The 20,531-nt window shown below is 44.6% G+C and overlaps 1 protein-coding gene across 15 annotated transcripts in view; it reads left to right on the top strand.

Annotated features, from left to right (window-relative positions):
- LOC124188415 (small conductance calcium-activated potassium channel protein 2-like) overlaps window positions 1–20,531 on the top strand; it is a 54,654-nt gene that overhangs the window by 13,377 nt on the left and 20,746 nt on the right. For 7 of the 15 annotated variants that reach the window (XM_046581023.1, XM_046581034.1, XM_046581028.1 and 4 more), the window contains one exon: window positions 12,834–14,179. In XM_046581023.1, coding sequence (XP_046436979.1) covers window positions 12,911–14,179 — 1,269 coding nt within the window. In that variant the 5' untranslated portion in view covers window positions 12,834–12,910. Of the gene's footprint in view, window positions 1–326; window positions 447–12,833; window positions 14,180–20,531 lie in introns of those variants that run through there. The other 8 variants (XM_046581038.1, XM_046581030.1, XM_046581035.1 and 5 more) reach the window with 3 other exon arrangements.

Below are 20,531 nucleotides of genomic sequence, written 5' to 3'. Positions count from 1 at the left end.
CAATGTTTGCGACACGGTAAGGGCGTACAAGAAGCGAAAAAATAATGAAAGGAAGGTATCAAGATGTTCTGTGTTGCGCTTACTCGTGCGTTATTTTTGGGGTGGCAGGATAATAAAGAAGAAACACGTACGTGTTTGGCACGTAAAACATGGGAAAGGAATGGACTGCGAAGACCGTTTGTTGATGATCCTTGTACGAGACTTGCGTTACGTTTTTTTTTTTCTCCCCTCTTGCTTCGTCAATTAAAGAAACGATTTTCACTTGGAGGTTCTCGCCAACGAACGGACTGGTCATAAAGGACGAACCGACGAACCCGTTTTTCCTCTCAGTTGTTTCTGTATCGCTGTGAGTTCAAGTGGACACTGAGGGAAGTGTTGGTCGCTGATGATTCCTAGTATATTTCATCCGAGTGGATTCCACTTCTATTTGGAGAAATCTAGTCCCAGTAAGTAAAATCTTTCCAGCTTCTTTTTGAGCAAAAGTAATCGACGATCCCTGTCGGCGTTTTTTTTTCTGATCCGGCTCAGTGCGGGTTCTTCCTTATTCTATGTCTTTCCATTTCTCGACGTATTTCTTTCTCCATCCACCCATTCCGCGGCTGTGTGTAATCTAAATTAACCCATTATGCCTAGCGGTCGTAATGTAGTACTAGGCTTTTCGGTATTCGAGGGCAACGAGAAGAAGTCTAAAGTGGAGGGAAGTGATGGATCATTTTCCCCCGGTTTATGTCAAACTCTTTTTGAAAGATTTCGTTTCTGTTTGGGGCAAGTAGAGCGAGAATGCTCGTACCACACACATAGCGAATAGAACGATTGTGCGAAATTCAATCAGAACATGTTTGCATTTTTCTGTTTCCGGATTGTTTCTTTTTGTCGAGTCTGGGCTGTAAATTCTTGTTTTGTGTTTCTTCTTCTTCTTCTCGTTCTATTGCGTTACCAGCCCTGACATTTTCTCCTGCATCCAATTTTGGAGTTGCGCAATTCCAGCCGATTTGTGTAGAATCATTTACTTTTTGTTTGCTGTTCCTCATTTTGTTTTCTTTTTTTTATCGAGTTTTTCATTAATTTTGGCCACTGTACGTTTCTTCCCATTGCCATTCCTCTGCTGAAATATTTAGTAGGTCCGCTCCGGTAGTACAAGATTGAGATAATAGAAGCACCATCTCTTTTATATAGGAAAAGAGTTGAACAAGGGCATTTCTCTCTTTTCTTGCGTCATGTTGCAACGGTATATCGTGATGTTTGCTGAGCGTGCACTCGGAACGGCGCTGGCAAAGGGCAGGGTGAAAAAGAACAAGACAAGTAACTGCTGCACACACACACACACAAGAGTCTCTTGAATGCAGCGGCTCTCCTTTTTGGTTCCGATTTCTCTACAGCCGCGTGCCACGATTCCTATGTGTGTGTGTGTCTTGTATTAACGCACGCGGCCAAAGACCCGCGCTTTTGATAGACTGCCTCGGCGGACGAACGGATGGATGGATGGCTGACTGGGTATAATGTATAGGGTGGGGGTGCCCTTTCAGACTTCGCTTCACCGTCTCTGGTTATATAGTTGGGGCATCGAACCGTCGTTGCAAATCATCGTGCGTGCTGTTTCCCCGTTTCCCTTTTTTCGTCCTCCCTTTTTTTCCGCCGGCATATTCGCTTCTCCAATGCGCTTTTCCTTTCATTTGACTTGCGTTTGATGGCGGTACGTGTATGATGGGCGATCACTGCTACTAAAAGTTGCCATTTTTTTTTATCGCCTCCCCCTTCTTCATTCTTTTCCCCGGCAGACTTGATGCATCTTTTCTCATTTCGTACGGTTGCGCAGTGAAAAATTCGAAACTTATTTCATTGGTTTCCTTTGTTTCCTCGACTTTTTCTACTCTCTCTCCCGTGGGGTGAAGGCAATATGCGGCTGGTTTAATAAATGGACGAACGGGCGGATCGATTAGTTATTAGACGATACAAGAACATGAAAGGAGAAGCGAAAAAATATGAGTCGGTACCCGCAAGGCCTAAAAATAAAAACCACAACGCAATGACGTCTCGCCGAGTTATGGCCACGTATTTTCCCCCTTTTTTTATATCTTTGTGCTATTGTCTGTGTAACTCATCTTGTCCTTAGTATCCATCTCTATATATATATATTGCCTCTCTCGCATCGCTCCGTTTCTTAAACACTCGCGCGCCCGTGGCATTTGCTAGAGAATTTCAATCAAGTGTGGTGAGGAGAAAAGCTTTTCATTTTCTTTTCTTCTCTTCTCATTTCCCACTGATGAACCTTCACCTATGAACTTGAGAGCGATAGGTACTCGAGCAGTAGCGGCAATTATTCGTCTTTGAGGTCCCTGCTCTCTCTCTCACTCTCGTCTATATTAATTTCCAGTATGTGTCTGTGTGAACCCATGCGGAAAATGGGGAAAGGTATCTGCAGTTTGGGCGGGCCAATCCAATTACAGTTATTATCGACTCACCTCGCTCTGCCTACTTGACTACTGTAGAGTGTATACGGGGATGGGTCGGCGTACAGCATTTTGATAATAAGATATATGGAAATATGTATATATGGAGAGCGTCTGGTTGAAGGAACGGCGAAGCCCCTGGACAAAACGAAGAAGACGAACAACGCAATAAAGCAGTGAAAGAGTAAGAGAGGTGTGCATTCATAAGCTGGTGGAAAAGATAGCAATTTTCGCGGGGAAGGATTCCCACCGACGGGAAATTTATGCGATTTGGACTCTTTTGTTTTCTTCTATGGCTAACTGTTACATATATATATATATATATTCCTCCCTTTCTTGCTTCCTTATTTGATAGGTGGAAGGAAGGAAGAAGAATAGCTGTTTGGGCTCCTTGTGTTTGCCTTGTCCAGCGTTTATGTTTCGTCGACGTGAGATCCTGGCCGCTGTTGGTCATGGTTGAGGAAGAGGGGCTGGGTCGTTAATCAACTGCGGGGGGGGGGGGGGGTATATATACATCCACGGAGTATATGAAGCTTTGGTTGAGACTGAAAAAACAAACAAAACCAGTCGGTGGTTCCTCTCGCTCGCTTCCTGTAATTGATGAGCTGCTACTTTTATTTTTCATAGTCTTATTCTCTGCGCATACGAGAAGAACACTGTCAGTGAACTCGAGAGAAGCAAAGGACAATGACACCCACATAATAATAATAATAAAAACGGGGGGGGGGGACAAAAAAATGGTATTACGTAAGCCTCTAGAAAGACTGGTGTGGGCACTGGAGTAACTATGCCAACAGTATATATATATATTATATACTAAGGCGGGAGATTGGAAGTGATGATTTACGATCGCTAGCACTCTCTGGTCGACTTTATGAAACAGCCGGGTGTCACCACGATCGTCCATATCTTGGGACTCAACCCGTTTCTCTTTTTCTCCCCTCTTCTTTTTTTCTGCCGCTTCCTTCCTTCTTTATCGCTTTTCGCCTTGTGGCCCGTCGGACTATACGTTCCTCGTTCATATGGATGTGATGGCACCCTCATCTTTAAATCGAGCGGGCTCCGAGCGGTCGCATGGGACAACAATAAGAATGGCGACACTTTCCGCCAGCTCCTCCCTTTTCCCTTTTTTACTGGTGTTGTTGTTTTTGTTGTTGGGCTTGCTGAATTTCAATAGACTGGCATCAGTGAGATAATGGCAAGCTATCGTCGACCCCCCAAGACAGAAAATAGGACTCGTAACTTGAGCGAAGGCGTGACCCCCTTTTATTTGACGCCGCCAAATGAACGACACTGTGGGCTCTGATATACACGTCGTCCGCGGGGTCTTTGCTTTTCATCCCCCCCCCCCCTTTTTTTGATACTGTGACGGAATAACATTCGCTGCAATAATTCGTGAGCTCAAAACGGTCGATCTTGATATCGCTTTTGGGTTGCCAGCCAGGCCGCCGGTCGGCCATTACGTATCCAATGTTTCCTTTATGACGTTTCAAAGTCTAGACCCTGCAGGGCTTCGATGATTGAATTAACTTCATGTCTCTGAACCGTTTCGTTATGTAAGGTCCGCCGTGTCGTGTCGGAACAATATCGTTCGATTGTCGCTTGTTTGTTTGTTTGTTTGTTTGTTTGTTTTTGTGTTTGAGCTATAGACTGGCTCGAACGTGAAGCACGATTTGAAGCCGAAAGAACGGGGACAATCGGGAGGTAGTGGCTGAGGTGGCAATATGAATATTGAAAGAAGTAGATTATTTTGAAAGTTTGTCGTGCGAAGAAGCAAAGTTAGTGTTTCTTTTTCTACCTATTTCTTGTTATGCTTTTTAATTTTATGTTTACCGTGCATATACATGCAGATGAGATACGCAATCGATACGGTCTGACCACATCGAACTGACACGCAATCCATCTGCGTGGATGCTCATCAAAGAGTCACTCTGTCCACCTTGCTATATATAACTATTTTTTTTTCCGGCTAGTGGCAGCTAGCCGCCCTTATACATTGTGCACACACAGTCATGCCATCCATTTTAATCAAATGCCTCGAAACCTTCGAGCCATTCAGAATAAACTTCATTTCTTTCTTTTGAATTGGATGGGAGCATCAATCAGCTAAAACGGGCACGACTTGGTAACGTTGAATAATGTCCTGGTTGTCAAAAGGACGACGTCGTCAATGTTGGACGCTCGAATGGGGGACCCGCGGTTACGAACCAATCTGATGGGCGTTTTTTCTTCTTCTTCTTTTTGGTTGAAAAATGTCTTGTTTGGTTGTTTAAAATATTCCATTTTCAATTTCCCCCGAATAATCGAAACTAAACTAAACCTAGCTTCGCATTAAGGCCTAGCCTTCCCTATGATTGGGTTTCTTCTAATCCTTCTTTTCTTTAGTTATTCCCCTTCGTTCCTCTTCCTTTCAGCCTTTGCTCTAAATAACTAAATATACAAGAGCGTGATTTGAGGAAGAAGAAGAAGAAGAAAAAATCGTACGTGATTGGATTCCGTCTTGTCGGCATATAGAACCCCACCTACCGGTATAATATGGAGCTCACTGAATTGCCAAGTGGGGTGGGGGGGGGGGACGACCCTCGACTAGCAACCGCTGCTCTCTGATGCTATTGCACAATGGACTATAGCCAGTAATTCTGCGAACGCCCAAGAATAACTTGTTCATAATTCTTCTGGCTTCTTCTTTCCCCCCCGCATTCAATCTCGCATTGCCGTATCAGCATTTTTTTTAGTTCTTTTAAAGAAAATTCACCTTGTGTGTGACGCAACTGTGGGGCCCGTGCTGCCGCCTCGTGAATTTATTTTTTAAAAACAGGTGATGGTGTGTCGGCAACAGAAAACTCGTCTGCCGCAGTCAGTGAACTGATATCTGGCTTTTGGCATTGGGTGTGATGCCTATCCGGTTGCTTGCTCAAAGAGATTCACGACTAATTAATGAGAATAAAAGCGCCCGAGGACTTAGGAATGAGCGTTGACTTTTGATCGAAGGCGCAAACGATGTTGGATGACGCCTCCTACTCTTAATGTTGCACGCGTAGGATTGATCGTGAACAAAGAAGAACTTTCTGCGACTTTGAGAATAGACAGATGGAACTTTCTGTTAGCGTCTATCCCTTAATGATGCCATTAGTCACCCAGAATTGACGAGTTCTGTAAATGTTGAGGGAAAGAACTAGATGAATTATTGAATGAGCTGTTACGGGCAACGTTTATACAGGAGCTCGAATGAAATCCTATTTGAAGAGTTGCCACCTTGGTTTGATTCATCCGATGCGCAATTGCGCATAGATCCAAGTCCTGATTTGCTGTTTGGTGTTGTTCGGGTATAACTTTTCGTGTGTCGGTCGAAGCGTGGCTGTTGTTGAGTTATTGATGCATCGGTTACTTGCAGTATACAACGTATCGTACACAGCCATCGGTCTAGCAAACATTATCGATCACTTCATCATCTCGCCGGTTTTGAGATCGACAGTGCGGAAGATTGGACAGTTGATTTGAGCAATTTATTTTCTTGTTTTTTTGTGCGTGCGACATTATTGCTGGGCTTTTGCCTGTCTGCATATATTTGTCTTGTTTCTGTTGTTTCGACTCTTTGTTTGTAAATCAGTGTTATTTGGTTGCATAGACAATGATGCTCATTGATTTATCGATCCTTTCTTGCGTCGTCCCGTTTGCCCCATGCCTCCAACTACCACACACGCTACTGCGCGTTTACTTGCGTGCTGATTTTGCTGGGCGCTGTATAGTGTTTCCCCCCCAACCTGGCCGTCGTTTCCTTTTAAAACATACGACGTGTACAGTACAGCCAGCAGACTGGGTCTGTCTCTACTTCCTTATAATCCACTGCCCTGAGCCGAATAGACTCCTCTGCTATCGAACCGTTTTAAGTAGAAACGACGTGATCAAGATGGAAGGGCTCCAAAGCGGACGTAAGCAATGGTAAAATCTAGTAGTCGATAAATAGAAGGATGGGGAGTCGAGAATGAGGGACGAGAAGGGAAAACGAAATCAATGGCCAAAAGAGGGGGACGAAGAAGAAAATTCTATTAAAAGCAACAAAGATGTCGAGATCGTGATCTGAAATGAGGAATATGTTGTAGGAGCGGTTTGATGTTTGCATTAATAAATGAAAGGGAATTCGAGATGGTGATGAAAAGGATTTGCTACATTGTTGTCAAGACGGGACGAAAGAAATCGAGACAACAGTCACGTAGGTGGGCCATGTGACGGAATGAAAAAAAAAAGGATCGATAATAGTATTTTTTTTTCTAAATAAGGAAAATGCATTTCTAGCTTATTTCCAAGATCCTTTCTAATAATGAAAGAAAACCGTAGGCCATTATAGGTTATGATCATATAACGCGATGACGCAGGTCTCTTAATAACAGTTATCGCAGACGGATGCATGAGTCATGTTGTGATTTGGGATTTGCATTTTTTTTTTCTTTTAAATTTTGCAAAGTCAGGGAAATGAGCTGTTCAATTTCCCATCCCATGTACGTAGGAGGTACGTATCGCTTTTCATGCGACCAAGACGGAGGAATTGACTGAGAAGACAAAGAACGTCGAAATGCATAAGTTACACCCAGGAGCAGCAGCAGAGCACGAACTTTGTCGTTGCCGTTATTCGCCGGAATTGCGGATTTCCGGCCATTCCGTACAGATTCTTTGGTGTGTGGTTGAAGGCGTCTTCTCTCTCGCATTCTTTTCTCTCTCCTTTGTAGATCTTGTACATAAATGAATAGTTGAATATTTAGTATCTGCTACTACTACTGCCGCTATATGTGGGAGTGTGTACTGTGTATGAGTGAAGACGCCAACCAACGATTGTCTCCCGAGACTGGTGTCTTTCAAAAGACCATCCCCAACGGCTTTTGCTGATAGGACATATATACTATACATAACTTCTCTGTTCTACTCGGTTCCTTTTTATTTTTCTTTTCTTGTTCTCTTCTATTACCCTGCGGGTACCACTACAGGAGCTAGGTATATTTACTGTACCGAACGGGATCTTTCCTTTTTCCTTTTTTTTTTTCGTGCCGGCCAGTGATGGGACCCGAGAGTCGGTGACACGTCGACACACGACTCGTTCGTTTTTTTTTTTTTTTTTTTTTTTTTTCTGCCTGTTTTTCTTCTCTGTGAAGTAGGAGCTCACACGGTACGAACTCTTTTAGAATTCCTTTTCATTTCTGTCTGCTTGGGATGATCCCGCGGGAGTCATTGATATCGCCCGATCATTGGCACACACGCCCCTTATACGAAATTCTTTTTGATTGCATTCTGTATGGGCTGCTGCAGTCTATGTCTTTGCGAGTAGATTTATCTCAATCATTAGGGATTTTTTTTTCCATTTGGAAGACGGGAATGTTATATAGACTACTGCGGAATGAAAAAGAAACGATCCCTTTAAAAAAAATAAAGATGTCTGCCTCCCTGGCCCTTAATTTTACGATTGTTGAATCCAACAAGTGGAGTCTAATGATAAAAGGATGAAGAATAAGTCGCTGCCTTTCCATTGGATCACGTCTAACTATTGTAATCAGCCGTGCGTGATTACTTGATCCAGATTGAATCCGTGGCCTTTAACTAAGGATCACCTAGGTAGCTCTTAAAGGATCTGTGCCCTGAACTTCAATCGTCCGACCGACATTACATTACGACTTCTGCTCAACATTTCCTCGTGTCGTATCGACCTATACCTATGACGGCTTTGATCTCTTTTGATCTGTGTTGCATAACGCTTGGTGATTTGGCACATCAAAGTTTCAGTCGTCCGGACGAATCCTTCTAATGGTCTACTCGGTTCTGTCCCGTCTTTCCGTTATTTGAATCGCCTTTGACGGTTAACTCTAAAGAATCGCGACCAGGAGATGGGTTAGAAATGAGATCCATGTCTTGTGTGTTCCATTATCGACATTTCTCTCAAGCTTCAACTAGGTGTAAAATGATGAGAGGCAACGAGAAGATGCGAAAGAAAAACTACCTAGAGAATCGTAGGCGAGAGGTGTTCAGTCAAAGCCCCGTGAGAAAAATCGGAACAACAGCAAATGGTCGACGATCGATGTGTGTATAACTCTACAGAGCTCTATACACGTCTACGTGTCAAAAGAGTGGGAGTTTGCTGCTGCTGCTGCTGCTTCCGACGTGTCGCCGGAGTTTATTTATGCCGGATTCCCAGAGCGATAACATTATTCGCACTTGACTCAGTTCTTTGTGCTTGAAATTACTACTAGCATAATGAATGGCGAAAGCAAAGTCTGCATTCCCCTCCCCTCGACCAATTTTATTTTCCACGCCATTCTCCTCGTGTCGTCTTCCACCCAGAAAGTTCATTTGAATACCGTTCCGAATCGTTGTCTGGGGTGATTCTTTGAATTTCACGCTGGCGCTGTTCGTCCCTCTACCACCATGATCTCAATCCATAAACGCCAAGTAGCGGTGTAACAAGACGCGAAAACAAAGAAGCGCAAAAAAAAAGTGGGAAAGGAGAGAACGGAAATAAATCATGAGCGTCATTTTGAGGGCCTCCTAGGCTGTTCTGGTGGGAGCTCGTGAAAACTCTGAGCACGACAGCGACTTTCGCAGAACTCGAAAGCTGCCCTACTCCAAAATCTGATCCCCCTGTCTTTGGTTTACAACTTGCACGAACGGATGACAGTATTAACGGATGAGCTTTCGTCAGACTCCCGTGCTGTGTTCTCTTTCTTCACATGAAATCTCTACGGAGGCTTCGTGCGTAAAGACGTCAAGAGAGCGGCTATAATTATTCCAGCTAAACAGCAGTTTTTTTTTTGATTATTGCTCCGCTTCACAAAACAAGAACCACTGAATGTGTATTACCTATATAGGACCAGAGCCAGATTTCCCGGATCCTTGGTTTTACATCCTTTTCTTTTCTCTTTTTTGTCGTAAATATTCTATTTTTTTACTGTTGTGTCTAAAGCAGCAGCCAACGTGGCTCAACTCTTGAGACTGGATTAGTTTCTTTTTTATAATTTTAATTTTGTTTTCTTTCTAGTTTAATATTTGTTTAGTAGTGGGATTTTCTTAATTCGTTTGTTGTGAACTTTGCCAACTTTTTTCTTCCCCTCCCAAAGCAATTTCCATTTTTAGAGTTTCTGAAATGGAGAGAGAATGGGAGAAAGAGACGCATGGAAGATAAGACGGCAGCGGACGTTGACTTACGACAAACCTAAAAACTTTTTCTTTTACTTTTCCGTCGTATATATGCGGCATTTCTACCAGTCGCGGCATCCGCCGGCATCAGGCCGTCAGTTGGAATGATCGCATGCGGGGAGCGACATAAATTCACGCCGTCCCGTCGCTTTTGCGTTTCTCTTCACTGCTCTCGCTACTTTTCACGCTTCTTTGAAGAGTAGCTTAAAAGTTGAAAATGAAATTGTGTCTTGCGGATTTTCGGGATTTGTCACTAGGCTCCGACCTCAAAACGATGATAATTTACACAGCCTGTTTTGTATCGTTTCGCCAAACTGATCGTTCCTTTTTTATGCACTCGTTTCGCACGAATGCCCTCGGGTGTATCGATTCACCACTTCGATCTCGGTACTAGCTATTCATCTGCTTTTCGGGAAATTGTATCTACTCTTTTTGTGTGCAATGGATCATCTAATCACATCCTCTAGTGACGTCAGTAGAACAAACATCTGCATGATATGTCACGTTTGCAAACTTTTGGAAATATTTGTTTTGTAGATATCTCGTACTTGAAAGCCTGCCATATCTATAGCACCGTATTAGGCATCGTTTTTATCCAATCAAAAATGGAAGCAATGATGTGCTTTGAATTTGGGTTCGGAAATTGAATCTTATCACTGTCGACATGCGAGATTTCTTATTGAACGAATGATGATGTTCATCCAATTGTTTTCCCAGTGCACTCTGGATATTAGCCTGTCATTACTTACTTTAGTTTGGTGTACAGTGCGTGGAGTCGCATAGTTTTTCTTTCCCCTGCTGGCACGTTACGTACGTTCAATCACCGAAAAATGCGACGAAAGTTATAGGCAACGCCCAGTGTGAGGTTCAAGCTTTTTTCCATTACAAGAATATATGTGTGCGCGTGTAAGGGATCATTAAATAATGGGAACATGTATTGAAATGTTCCTGCCGAGTCAAAAATGTTATTTCCACTTTTGAATACCGACTTTTTCTCCTTCATCGTCTTTGACGTCGTCGTCATCCGGATAAATATATTTTTTCTAGCCTAGAACGCCAAGCTGTGTTGGAACGGCAAGGCAGGCTTTTGTGATGAATGATGTTTAATATCTTCAGATTCAAAAAAGGATGATATACATACTACTATATCTGGCACGAAAGTTGTATTTATACTTGGATGGAAATAAGAGTGAGACAAAATTTTTGCCATGCGATTTCGGTATTGCCTTTCATCTCGAGAATGACGTACTACGGATGAGTGTGTTGGTTGGGAATACGTTTCCATGTCAGCCGGATTTTGTCTTCACTCTGGCGTACTTACGGCGTTATACGCCGATCCTATTGATGGATCGTCTCGCAGTAGTTGATCTCTTGTCTCTTAAGCAAGCTTTGCCATCATACCCTAAGGCGATTGGACCTGGCGGAATAGAGTTCGCGCTCACATGCGAGTTAACTCGACGGATCGTTTGACGGTTCATTTGATTTCAATTATCGTGCGGTCGAAATTGAATAACATGCTAAGGCATATAGAAGAAAGGGGTTCGCTCAGTGAAGGCCAAAGTCTCGCAAGTTACACGGATTACACGTGCTCCGGCTGATTGAGTCCCAGGTTGCCATAGGCTCGTGGTTTTAAAGTGAGAAAATACAGAACCCCGAGTGGGAAGTTTGCCTGAACTAAAAATAACTTCGTGTACCTTCTGTTACTGTTTTTTTGGGTTTTTTTTTTCTTTCTTTTCTCGAGCCATGAAAATGTCAAGCAACTATATTAGATTACGTAACTTCAGTCAACTTCAGGCGACCTCAAAACTTTAGACTGTAAATGTTCAGTCTTCCATTGGTGGCAATTCACTCCTTCGCTGGTATATCAATTTTCCCCAGTACAACAAACAAGCATTTGAATCTTGTCATTTTTATCGTCTTTATGTTTGTTAATGCTCATTTTTCTTCCCTCTTCATTCTCAATGTTTTCCCTCTTATTCTGCTCTCGCGCATACACTAGCCGGTGGCTTGGCAATAACGTGACACAATAACCGTCCGACCCGTTGCATCACGTCACGTTACGAGCCGCCAGAAACGACTGGTCTCTCTTCTATCCCTCAAGATTAGCCAAAATTAAATCAGTGCACTTCGCGCTAATTGGCGTCTTGCGCACGGCCTCCATTCCAGACTTTGCAATTAGCGACGAACAATGTCCAGCGTGTGGACGTAGTGACATACAGGAGAGAAAAGCCACGGCATCAAGGCTGTGCTGTGCAGTTGTCCGACTGCCTGATGTCACTTGAAGAAGCCAAATACAGTATGATTGTCTTGTTGAGAGTTTGGATCTAAGAAAACTATCTAAGATGGGCCTCACGGCTGAACAAGTCCCGAAGGTGAACTTTGTAGTTTGTAGGCCAAAGTTTATGAGGCTTATCTATGCTGAATTTCCCTTATTGTTCTGCAACATGCAATCTTCTTGGGCGCGTACACGTTTATACGATGTAATCCTAGTCAAGGAGGAAGTTGCTGTCATCCTCGACGGAACCAGAAGATGAAACTTGATACCATCAACGGTATCAGGCCCCTGGTGATTTTCTAGTCAAATTAAAGCTCTGTGATCTTTTTGAAACACGTTTTCCCGCTTTTCCTTCCTTGAACACTCGTTGTCTCCTTTCCAGCTATTCGGCTTTACCCTATTTTACATCCTCATTGTGAATTCCATGTCTAAATCCTCTAAACTTTGGCGGGGATTTCCCAGTCGCTACGGGGAAGGCAGAAAAAGGAGACGTGATTTTAATCAGAGTAGAGATCGAGATGGTGTATACAGTCTTCTATTATTATTCCCTAATCAATGGAAAGCCTCTGGCCGTTTTCTTTCTTTTTTTTTTTTTTTTGCTGAATCTACTTTGGTCTCGTGATCTTTTGAGAGGCACTCATCCTAATTGCTCTTAGAGCCACGCTCTAATTCAATCAACGCATGTCCTCGCCCACCGCGACATGACATCGGGTACAAAAATGGAACTCTTGATGAGCCAAAGGATAACTTTTTCATGTCCTTGACTCCTTTAATCATGAGCTCTAATTAATTGAATATCTGGACAGTGTGTGTGTGTGTGTAACCTATGACGAACCCCATTGTGGGGGGCTGGGGGGTTTCCTTTTAGTATTTAGGTCTTCATCACTATATCATTACCTACAATGTATTATTATCCTATGTGATTGCAGGCTGCTGAGTCGGGTCCGGTCCAAATAGGCAGAGTGGCATTGGATGCAAGATTTAGATCGGAGAAAGCTTTGACATTATGGCGAGTCTGTCGACAGAGAGAGCGGTGAGCTTAAGCCGCGGGGACTCGACCGACAATCTTTTGGCGGCGGATCTGTCACCGCCAGAAGTTCTTCTCGAACCCACGGTCGCCGGTGAGGATGACGACGAGGAGGAGCCATCGTCGCAGCGTCCGCTGGGCGCTAGTCAGCGTTCACTTCAGAACGTTTACAAGAACCAGTCGGCCTCGTCGGTGTCGTCTAATGTTTCAGGACCCACGGCGGCGGCGCGGCCGCTGCTGACTGCCCCGTCGTTTGACCAGCGCCATGCCCCCGATCTGGCGGATGCATCTCCGTGGAGCTCAACGGAAACACCTTGTCGCAGTCGCAAGAACTCTGTGAATCTGTTGGACTGCTGGAACCAAGACAACAGCCAACACCACAACAACAACACGTTGGCCATCAATCAGCGATTGGGCGACGTTGCCGTCCGGACGGCGCCTCCTTCGCAGAGCTCTGTCGACTCTGCCATTATCAGTACAGCGGCCGGAATCATTGCCGGCTGTGGTGGCCAAACTACGCGCACCAACCGATCTGTGCCGGATATTGAGCTGCACTATCGGCGTGACAACAGCGACGAGCGCACTTGTGGCAGCGTGGGCGAGCCGAGTCCCCGTCTCTACAACCGTCACGGGCCTCATCATTCGCAGTCGTCGTCCTTCTCACCTCATTACCATCACCATCACAGCTCGGCGTTGTCGTCGCAGCAACACCACAGCGGCGGTGGACCGCCCACTCACCTTCACCAGCAGCAACAGCAGCAGCAGCAGCATCAACAGGGCGTTCAGCATCATTCTCCGCGTTATCATCCCGTGCATCCATCAGTTGGGATCACTCCTTCACGGCCGCGGGTCTGCGAACATCAGCCCTTCTCGTTTTCATTGTCGAGGGCCACGTCTCGCGAATCGGTCCGATCGGGCGTCGTCGGTCAGTCGGGATTTTACGGGCATGGCCAAGACTCATCTTTGAGATTGCCCAGCAGTCAGTTGGTCCCCGAGCTGGCAGCCTCGCTGGCTTCGAGCGGCTATTCGTGCGGCGGGACTCCGTGTCTCCGCGGCGAAATGCTTCGGCAACACTCGCAGCCGGAAACGTCGTGCTACCACTGTCACAACCCCAGCTCCTCGTTGCGGCAGCTGAAGGAACAAGGAGGAGGATCCAGCGGCGGAGGAGGCTGCGATATCGCCGGCATCGCGGCCGACACACTACGCATCAATGGCGCCATCCGGCAGTTCCGCCAGGTAGCTTTTCCAGTACGTCACAGTTTCATCCTATAAGCATCTGTGTGTGCATTTGTTTTCTCTCTCTCTCTCTCTCTCCATTCATCGTCGTCTTCACTAACTATCAACTTCACTAACTATCAAACAAATGTTTTACTTCCTCATACTTTTCTACTTCCTTCTCTACTAACTTTTCTCGTTCACGTCGTCTCGTTCACGTCGTCCCGTTCAAATCGCCTCGAATTGTTTTTCTTTTTTTTTTTTTTCATCCGTGCCGCCCGGCTTGCTCAAAATGTCCTGTTTCACGTCCGCGTCATAACGTCAAATGCTCGTCGTCGTCGTACTTGATTATTTTTTATTCTTCCTTTTCTTATTAGCATTTCCGGATTCCGGTTGATATATTCGACTCGTTGTTAAGATGAATTGGTTTGATCTTAACGAGATTATCAGATGTCTAGCCAACGGCATGAATACGGGGGACTCGCGTAATACAATCTAGGCGCTAACGAACACTTGAATAGGCAACTGAGAGAAAGTAATTGGACGCATTGAACCTTATGCTCATGGGGTTCATTCATCTCCGTCACACCTGCGAATGTTGTTGGATCTAATTTAATTTGACTTACATCTTTCAGGAAATTTATAGACCGACATAAAAAAATGGAAAGATATTGGATTACTTTCGGGAGAAAAAAGGGGGTCACTTCTTTGAAGATTGCGTTTTTGCGTTTCGTATTGCTTGAAAATGACATGATATTATGTTATGACTATTGAATGATCCAACATGCAGGTGCTCTCGTCGTTGGCTGTTGCGTGTAACGGTCTTCTCGAGCTCCTCTCATGATGAATCAACCGATACCTTATTCTACCAATTCTCCATTGATCTTCCCTTCTTGCTGTCCGTCATGATTCGTTACATGGGTTGTTTCTCCGGTTTTCCTAGTTTCTTCCACTGAGTCTCTCACCATTCTGTCAATGTTTCGAAACTTTGTGGTCGTCTTGGGCTGTCCTACTTTTGGAATGTGATCACTACTTGTTTGATTTATTGAGACGTAGCAAAAATCGATGGAATATGTTTTCAGTTGTCAAACTCGATCCAAACTCGGAGCGCCCAAGGGACATGGAAAGTCGATAAATTTGCCCTTAGTAGAAGGTCTCGGTGAATACTTTGAAAAGCGCATTTTTTTATTTTATTAGAGAGGGCATACCAGTCGGCTCGTGAGAACTTTGAAATGAAAATACGACTTCCTTGAATAGTTCATCGCTCACTTTTCGATTAAAATACTGCACATCCCCCCCCCCCCTCGTTCCCCCGCCAAGAAATGCCGTTAGTTTTCGTTCAGCGATTGATCTCCGATCGTCCTGCCACTGCTGTGCAACTTTATTTTATTTATTCATCATGTTCCGTGTATCTTTGACGCGAGGAAAGTTTTCGATAAGGAAGTCGTCGAGTTGTGACTAGATGGCGTCGAAGAGAACGCGGATGTCTGGATTCGGTCGGGAGGAGTTCACGAAAATATCCGGAGATGAGAGACCTGCGCGTCTGCGTCTAAAGTCGCTACACGCACACACAAAGTCTAGTATAGAGTCGAAGAAAGAGAGAAGAGGGACACGTAGACACCCAACACACACTATACGTTGGGTTCACGAACGGACAAGTCGAGAACTTCTAGCCCTATAGTCTTGTTGAAAAGAGCGGGTGCTGCGATGCCGTCGAGGTTAGTTGGGGTCGACGTGCTGGTCAGTCTGGTGCGGTAGCGTCGGTAGCCTTTAGCTCGGGGGACGCCCACCCAGGCGAGATATTACCGACATTATCGCCAGCCAATTCTCGACTTTGCTCTTTTTTATTTTTCGACATTTCCACATTTCTCTACTCTCTCCTCACACCCAAACTGGATGGATTCGATTCGACGATTCCGCCTTGTTGTTGTTTCTTTGCACTTTGACTATCGTGCGTCGTGTTGCCGGCCAGTCGGTGGTTCAGCGGAGTGAGAAAGTCGTACCCCCGCCCCAATAGACGTGATAGTGGAGGACGCTGATGGTGTGGGTATTGAGTAACCAAATCATGTTGTTGCCCAAGTCTTGGTGGTGGTTTGGTGTGATTCCGGTGAATTCCGGTTTGCCGGCATCGGCTAGTGATTGTCGCCGTTGTCACCGTCAACCAGTCCAGTCCAGTGAGTGTCCCGAATTCGAGTCCGAGACGAGCAGAGAACAAACAGGCGGCATCGGCCAGCACCACGAACAAACTGGCGGTTCTTCCGTTCGTCTGTGAACACCTTAACGCATGGTCTGGCTGACCATGTTCAAACAGTTCTGCAATAGTCAATCGTGCCTTTTGGTGAGTTCTTCCAACCTTCCAACCTCCTCGTCTTCCTCTTCGTCTCTCCCACACTGAGGAAGAAAAATACCAAAAAACAACGTCAGTAATCTGCTCCTCTTGTGTCTCTACCGTTTTCAACTCTTTGCGTTTTGACTTTTATTATTGCATTCTTGGGCTTGTCTTTTATCTTTATCTGTTCCTTTTTGCTCGTTCGCTCGCTCGCTGTGTCTTCTTAAAAATCCACCCCAGCTTTTGGTAAGTTGGCGCTCATAATAAGGCCGTCGGGGCCATTAGTGCATGCTTGCCTAATTGAAAGTCAACACATACTGAACACACCAAACGACGGCCACCGCCGCCCACCACCCGGCGATGGGAACTCTTGATTGATGTGACCCTTGTGCTTTTCCTGGCTTCTCAGAGGCCCTGTATACCTCGTTCCTCAAACTCTGAGGAAATCTGACGAGCAGGTTCAAGCGTGTTTCCACTCGCCCGCCCCACACACATATTAGATTTGAGGTGGACGTCGAAACAAACAGATGCGGACGTGTTTACTTTGTAGATGCAACATTGGTGCAGTGACAGGAATATAGGGGTGGGGGTGAGGTAGGGCTAGTATGTTGTTGTCTGTTCCTCTTTGATGGTATTGACGAGGTTCCTTGCCGTCGCATTACTAATCAATACAATAAGACACGTGTTTCTATCAATTTCTTTCGCTCTTCTTGTTATTCTCATTCCTTCTTTCAGTTCGTTCATCGATACGAAGGGAAAGCTTCCCACCTTCCTTCCTTTCTCCATCTTTCTCTTTTTTATTTTTTCGTCTATTATTACATATCTTGCACTTGTTTTTTTTTTGGCCTTCCGTCATGTCGCTCTGTCCTCCGGCTTCTGACGAATTGGATTTTTTTTCTCTCCCTCCTTCGTCGTTTTCTTTTTTTTTTTTCTCATTTCCCCTTCTATTCTCTCCCGTCTTTTGCTTATCAGTTCGTCTTTTCGCGTTTCTTTCTTTTGATGATGGTCGCCCTTGGCTATTCAATCGGGCGTGATGATCTTGTCGGATCTCAAGCGAAGCGCAGCCGTCGTTAGATGCGCGTACAGCCCTGCCGAGTTTTTTTTTTATATTATTTTTTCCCGATTCGTCAGAAAGTTGCATCAACGGCAGTGGCAATACTACTACTCTTCTCTCTCTTACGATTACACAGTCCAACTTTTTTACCCTCGTCAGTGTTGATTACGTTTGACTTTTCTCTCTCTCTCTCTGTGAGGGTTAGGAAAATGGGTGAGCAAGTTGAAGAAGGAATGAGATGATAGTGGGAGTTTTCCGTCGGTTCGAATTCCCTCCTTTTTATTTTTTTTACAGCCCCTCGGCGCTCCCGTCACTTCGTTCGCGTGTTTCATCACTTTTCTATTCATTTGATTAGCGGAGTAAAAAGATGGGAGCATTTCGCTCGAGCGGATCGTCAGCCGCCGCCGCCGCCCCAATCTTAACGAGCAAAAGCCTATATAGTCGGAAGGCACAGCAGTAAGGAGGGAGGGGACATTCCGTCGGGATTTCGTCCGTTTTTTTTTTTTTTTTTTTATATTGTTATAGCTTTCTGCTTCCCTGTGATTGGTGATGTGCTCTGTGTTTTTTCCCGTTCTCTCTCACTCCTACTACTACGTGCCTCTGCGAAGCTGGCTCTCCCAGTGTGATCCTGCGATGCCTTTGGAATGCTTTGGCCTGGCCGAATCTCGAGAGCGGACAAACCTAAGGTCTTACCCTCACTACATAACAAGCCCGGCCCAGACAGCCAAAAAAGAATAGTTGGCCGATGAGACTTTGAGAGGCAGGGCTGTAGATGAGACTGGCACACACAATCCTCTATATACACACTATTCTTTTCTTTCATTTTTTCTTTTCTTTCCCTGTGATTTCCGCCTTTTTTTCGGATGAGGACCTTCTTATTTTTTAGGACGAGGGATTGAGCTGTGCATCCCCCTCTCTTTCTCTCTTGTGTGTTCCTGTTTCTGCAAATCCAACCGCACAGCCTACTGCTCTGGCCGTGGTTATGGCCAAGTGAAGCAAAGCAAAGCAAAAGAGGAGAAATACGATGAGAATACCACTTCAGAATCCCAATCTCGCAACTTTAAAAATAGAGAGAGAGAGAGGGAAAAGAAAGCGAGAGAGACCAAGATAGTTAAAAGACCGTACCGTCTGTTTTACCTCTCTCTCTCTCTCTCTCTCTCAACTTTTTCTTCTTCTTTCCCCCCTCGTTTGAGAGACGTGCTGGGTCTTTTGTTTTTATTATTTTCCGAGTCTGCCAAATTTGAAAATCTCCACATTCAAAAGAGAACGGATGTCGACTGCTACTACTGCCTAAGCCAAACTGTCTCTCCGCACTTAACTACATTCATGTTAAGATAATTCGAAAATCGGTTCCGCTCGGCAGGAAGCCAGAAATTGATTTATACAGTATAGCTTGAGACAGCTGTATATATAGTCTACAACTATGTGAGCTGGCCGATGCCCATCCAGTGCACGAGTAATCTACAACCTATTCGCTTCATTTCGGGACTCCCTTTTAGGTCTTTTCATCGGCAACTCTCTCCAGCGCTGTATTTCGTCTACGGTGTAGATGTAGTGCTCTCTGTTGGCTCGTTAACTATTGTTGTCTGTTCACGCGTTGCTAACTTATCTCTTTTTTCCCTTTATATTACAACACGGGGAATGGTGAGGGCGCGGGAGAGAGCCACGTTCGAGGCCGGCCGAGGCTGAGTTCTCCCTGCCGGGGAAACGTGATGTATTCAAAGCAATAGACATACACTAGTATTAGCAGTGAAAATGGAAAGGAAAGGGAGGGAGGAAAAAAAAATAAATACAAGGGGGGAAAAGCAACATAATCATTATTAACCGAATGAAAGATCAGCTTAACATCTATAAAAGAACAAAAGAAATATACCGGTAGGCCAGCTTGGAGAGCCCGACCGAGGTGGGAGGAAGAAATAATGAAAGCGGGCAGGCGCATATAGTCAAAATAATAAAATAGGGAAGCCGCTCCACCAAACTATCTTTTTTCTTTTCCTTTTTACACTATACTGGTGGTGGTGTTGGTGCTACTGCTATCAACATAAGCCAGCGCTTTTTCATCAGAAGGATAGTAATAACGAACTGTGAGAGGTTGTTTTTTTCCTTGTGTGTTTGTGTACTCCCCTCCGTCTGCTTTAGATTCTGTGCAAATGTAATACTTTGCCACGCCCTCTGGCTTTTTCTTTTTTTTTTTTTCTTCTTCTTCTGGTCATGTGCGATATTGTATGGAATGAAAAAGTGAACTTAATTACGTTTTCCTGCGAGAAAATAAGGAGAGAAACCCGCCGGCTTCGTTTATTACCGCAGCAGCTGAACGTTAGCTGAGAGCCTCTATGTGCGCACCAGATGTCTTCTGTACCATTTTTGTTTTTTTTTCCTTTTTTCGTAATCGCTCATTTTTACTCTTTTCTCTTTTGCTCCGTTTTATTGCGTCATATTCTGTTGTGGAATGGTGCGTCTGCTTTGGAAGCTCCTGTGCAATACGTGATGGGCTCGACTATTGGATGCAACTACAGCTCGGTTGTATTTCTATTCCTGTGATGCATTAGTTTGACAAAAAGGAGGAAGCTTTGTCTGGGGACTATGGGGACTATGAGGATGTAAACAATGCAATTGGAAGGAATAAGGAATGAGGAAGAGAATCCTTCTCAACAGGAAAGGCATTGCCTGGATATTTCCCCGAAAAGTAAACGAGGCGATAATAAACAACAACACAAATAAAGTAACAATAGTCGCAGCTATTAATGGCGCAAAATCGTTTTCTATGAATATATTTGCGGGGGATGAATGTCTTTCGGGGGCAATTGGGCAACAAACTTTTTTTTTTAGATGGCTCATTTCTCATGGAAGAAGGTGGGGGCGTTGTCCAAGCCGTGTCCCCGTTTAGTCTTTCACTTGAATCTTCCCATAACGTGTAGACATGAAACAATGTGAAAGCTTATACTGTGTTATTTCCATCTTTTAAAAAACAAAAGTTGATAAAAAAAAGTCGAGTAGAATTT

This window comes from Daphnia pulex, chromosome 2, assembly GCF_021134715.1.
Source record: "Daphnia pulex isolate KAP4 chromosome 2, ASM2113471v1".
Taxonomy (NCBI): domain Eukaryota; kingdom Metazoa; phylum Arthropoda; class Branchiopoda; order Diplostraca; family Daphniidae; genus Daphnia; species Daphnia pulex.
This window is presented reverse-complemented; position numbering and strand designations above follow the sequence as displayed.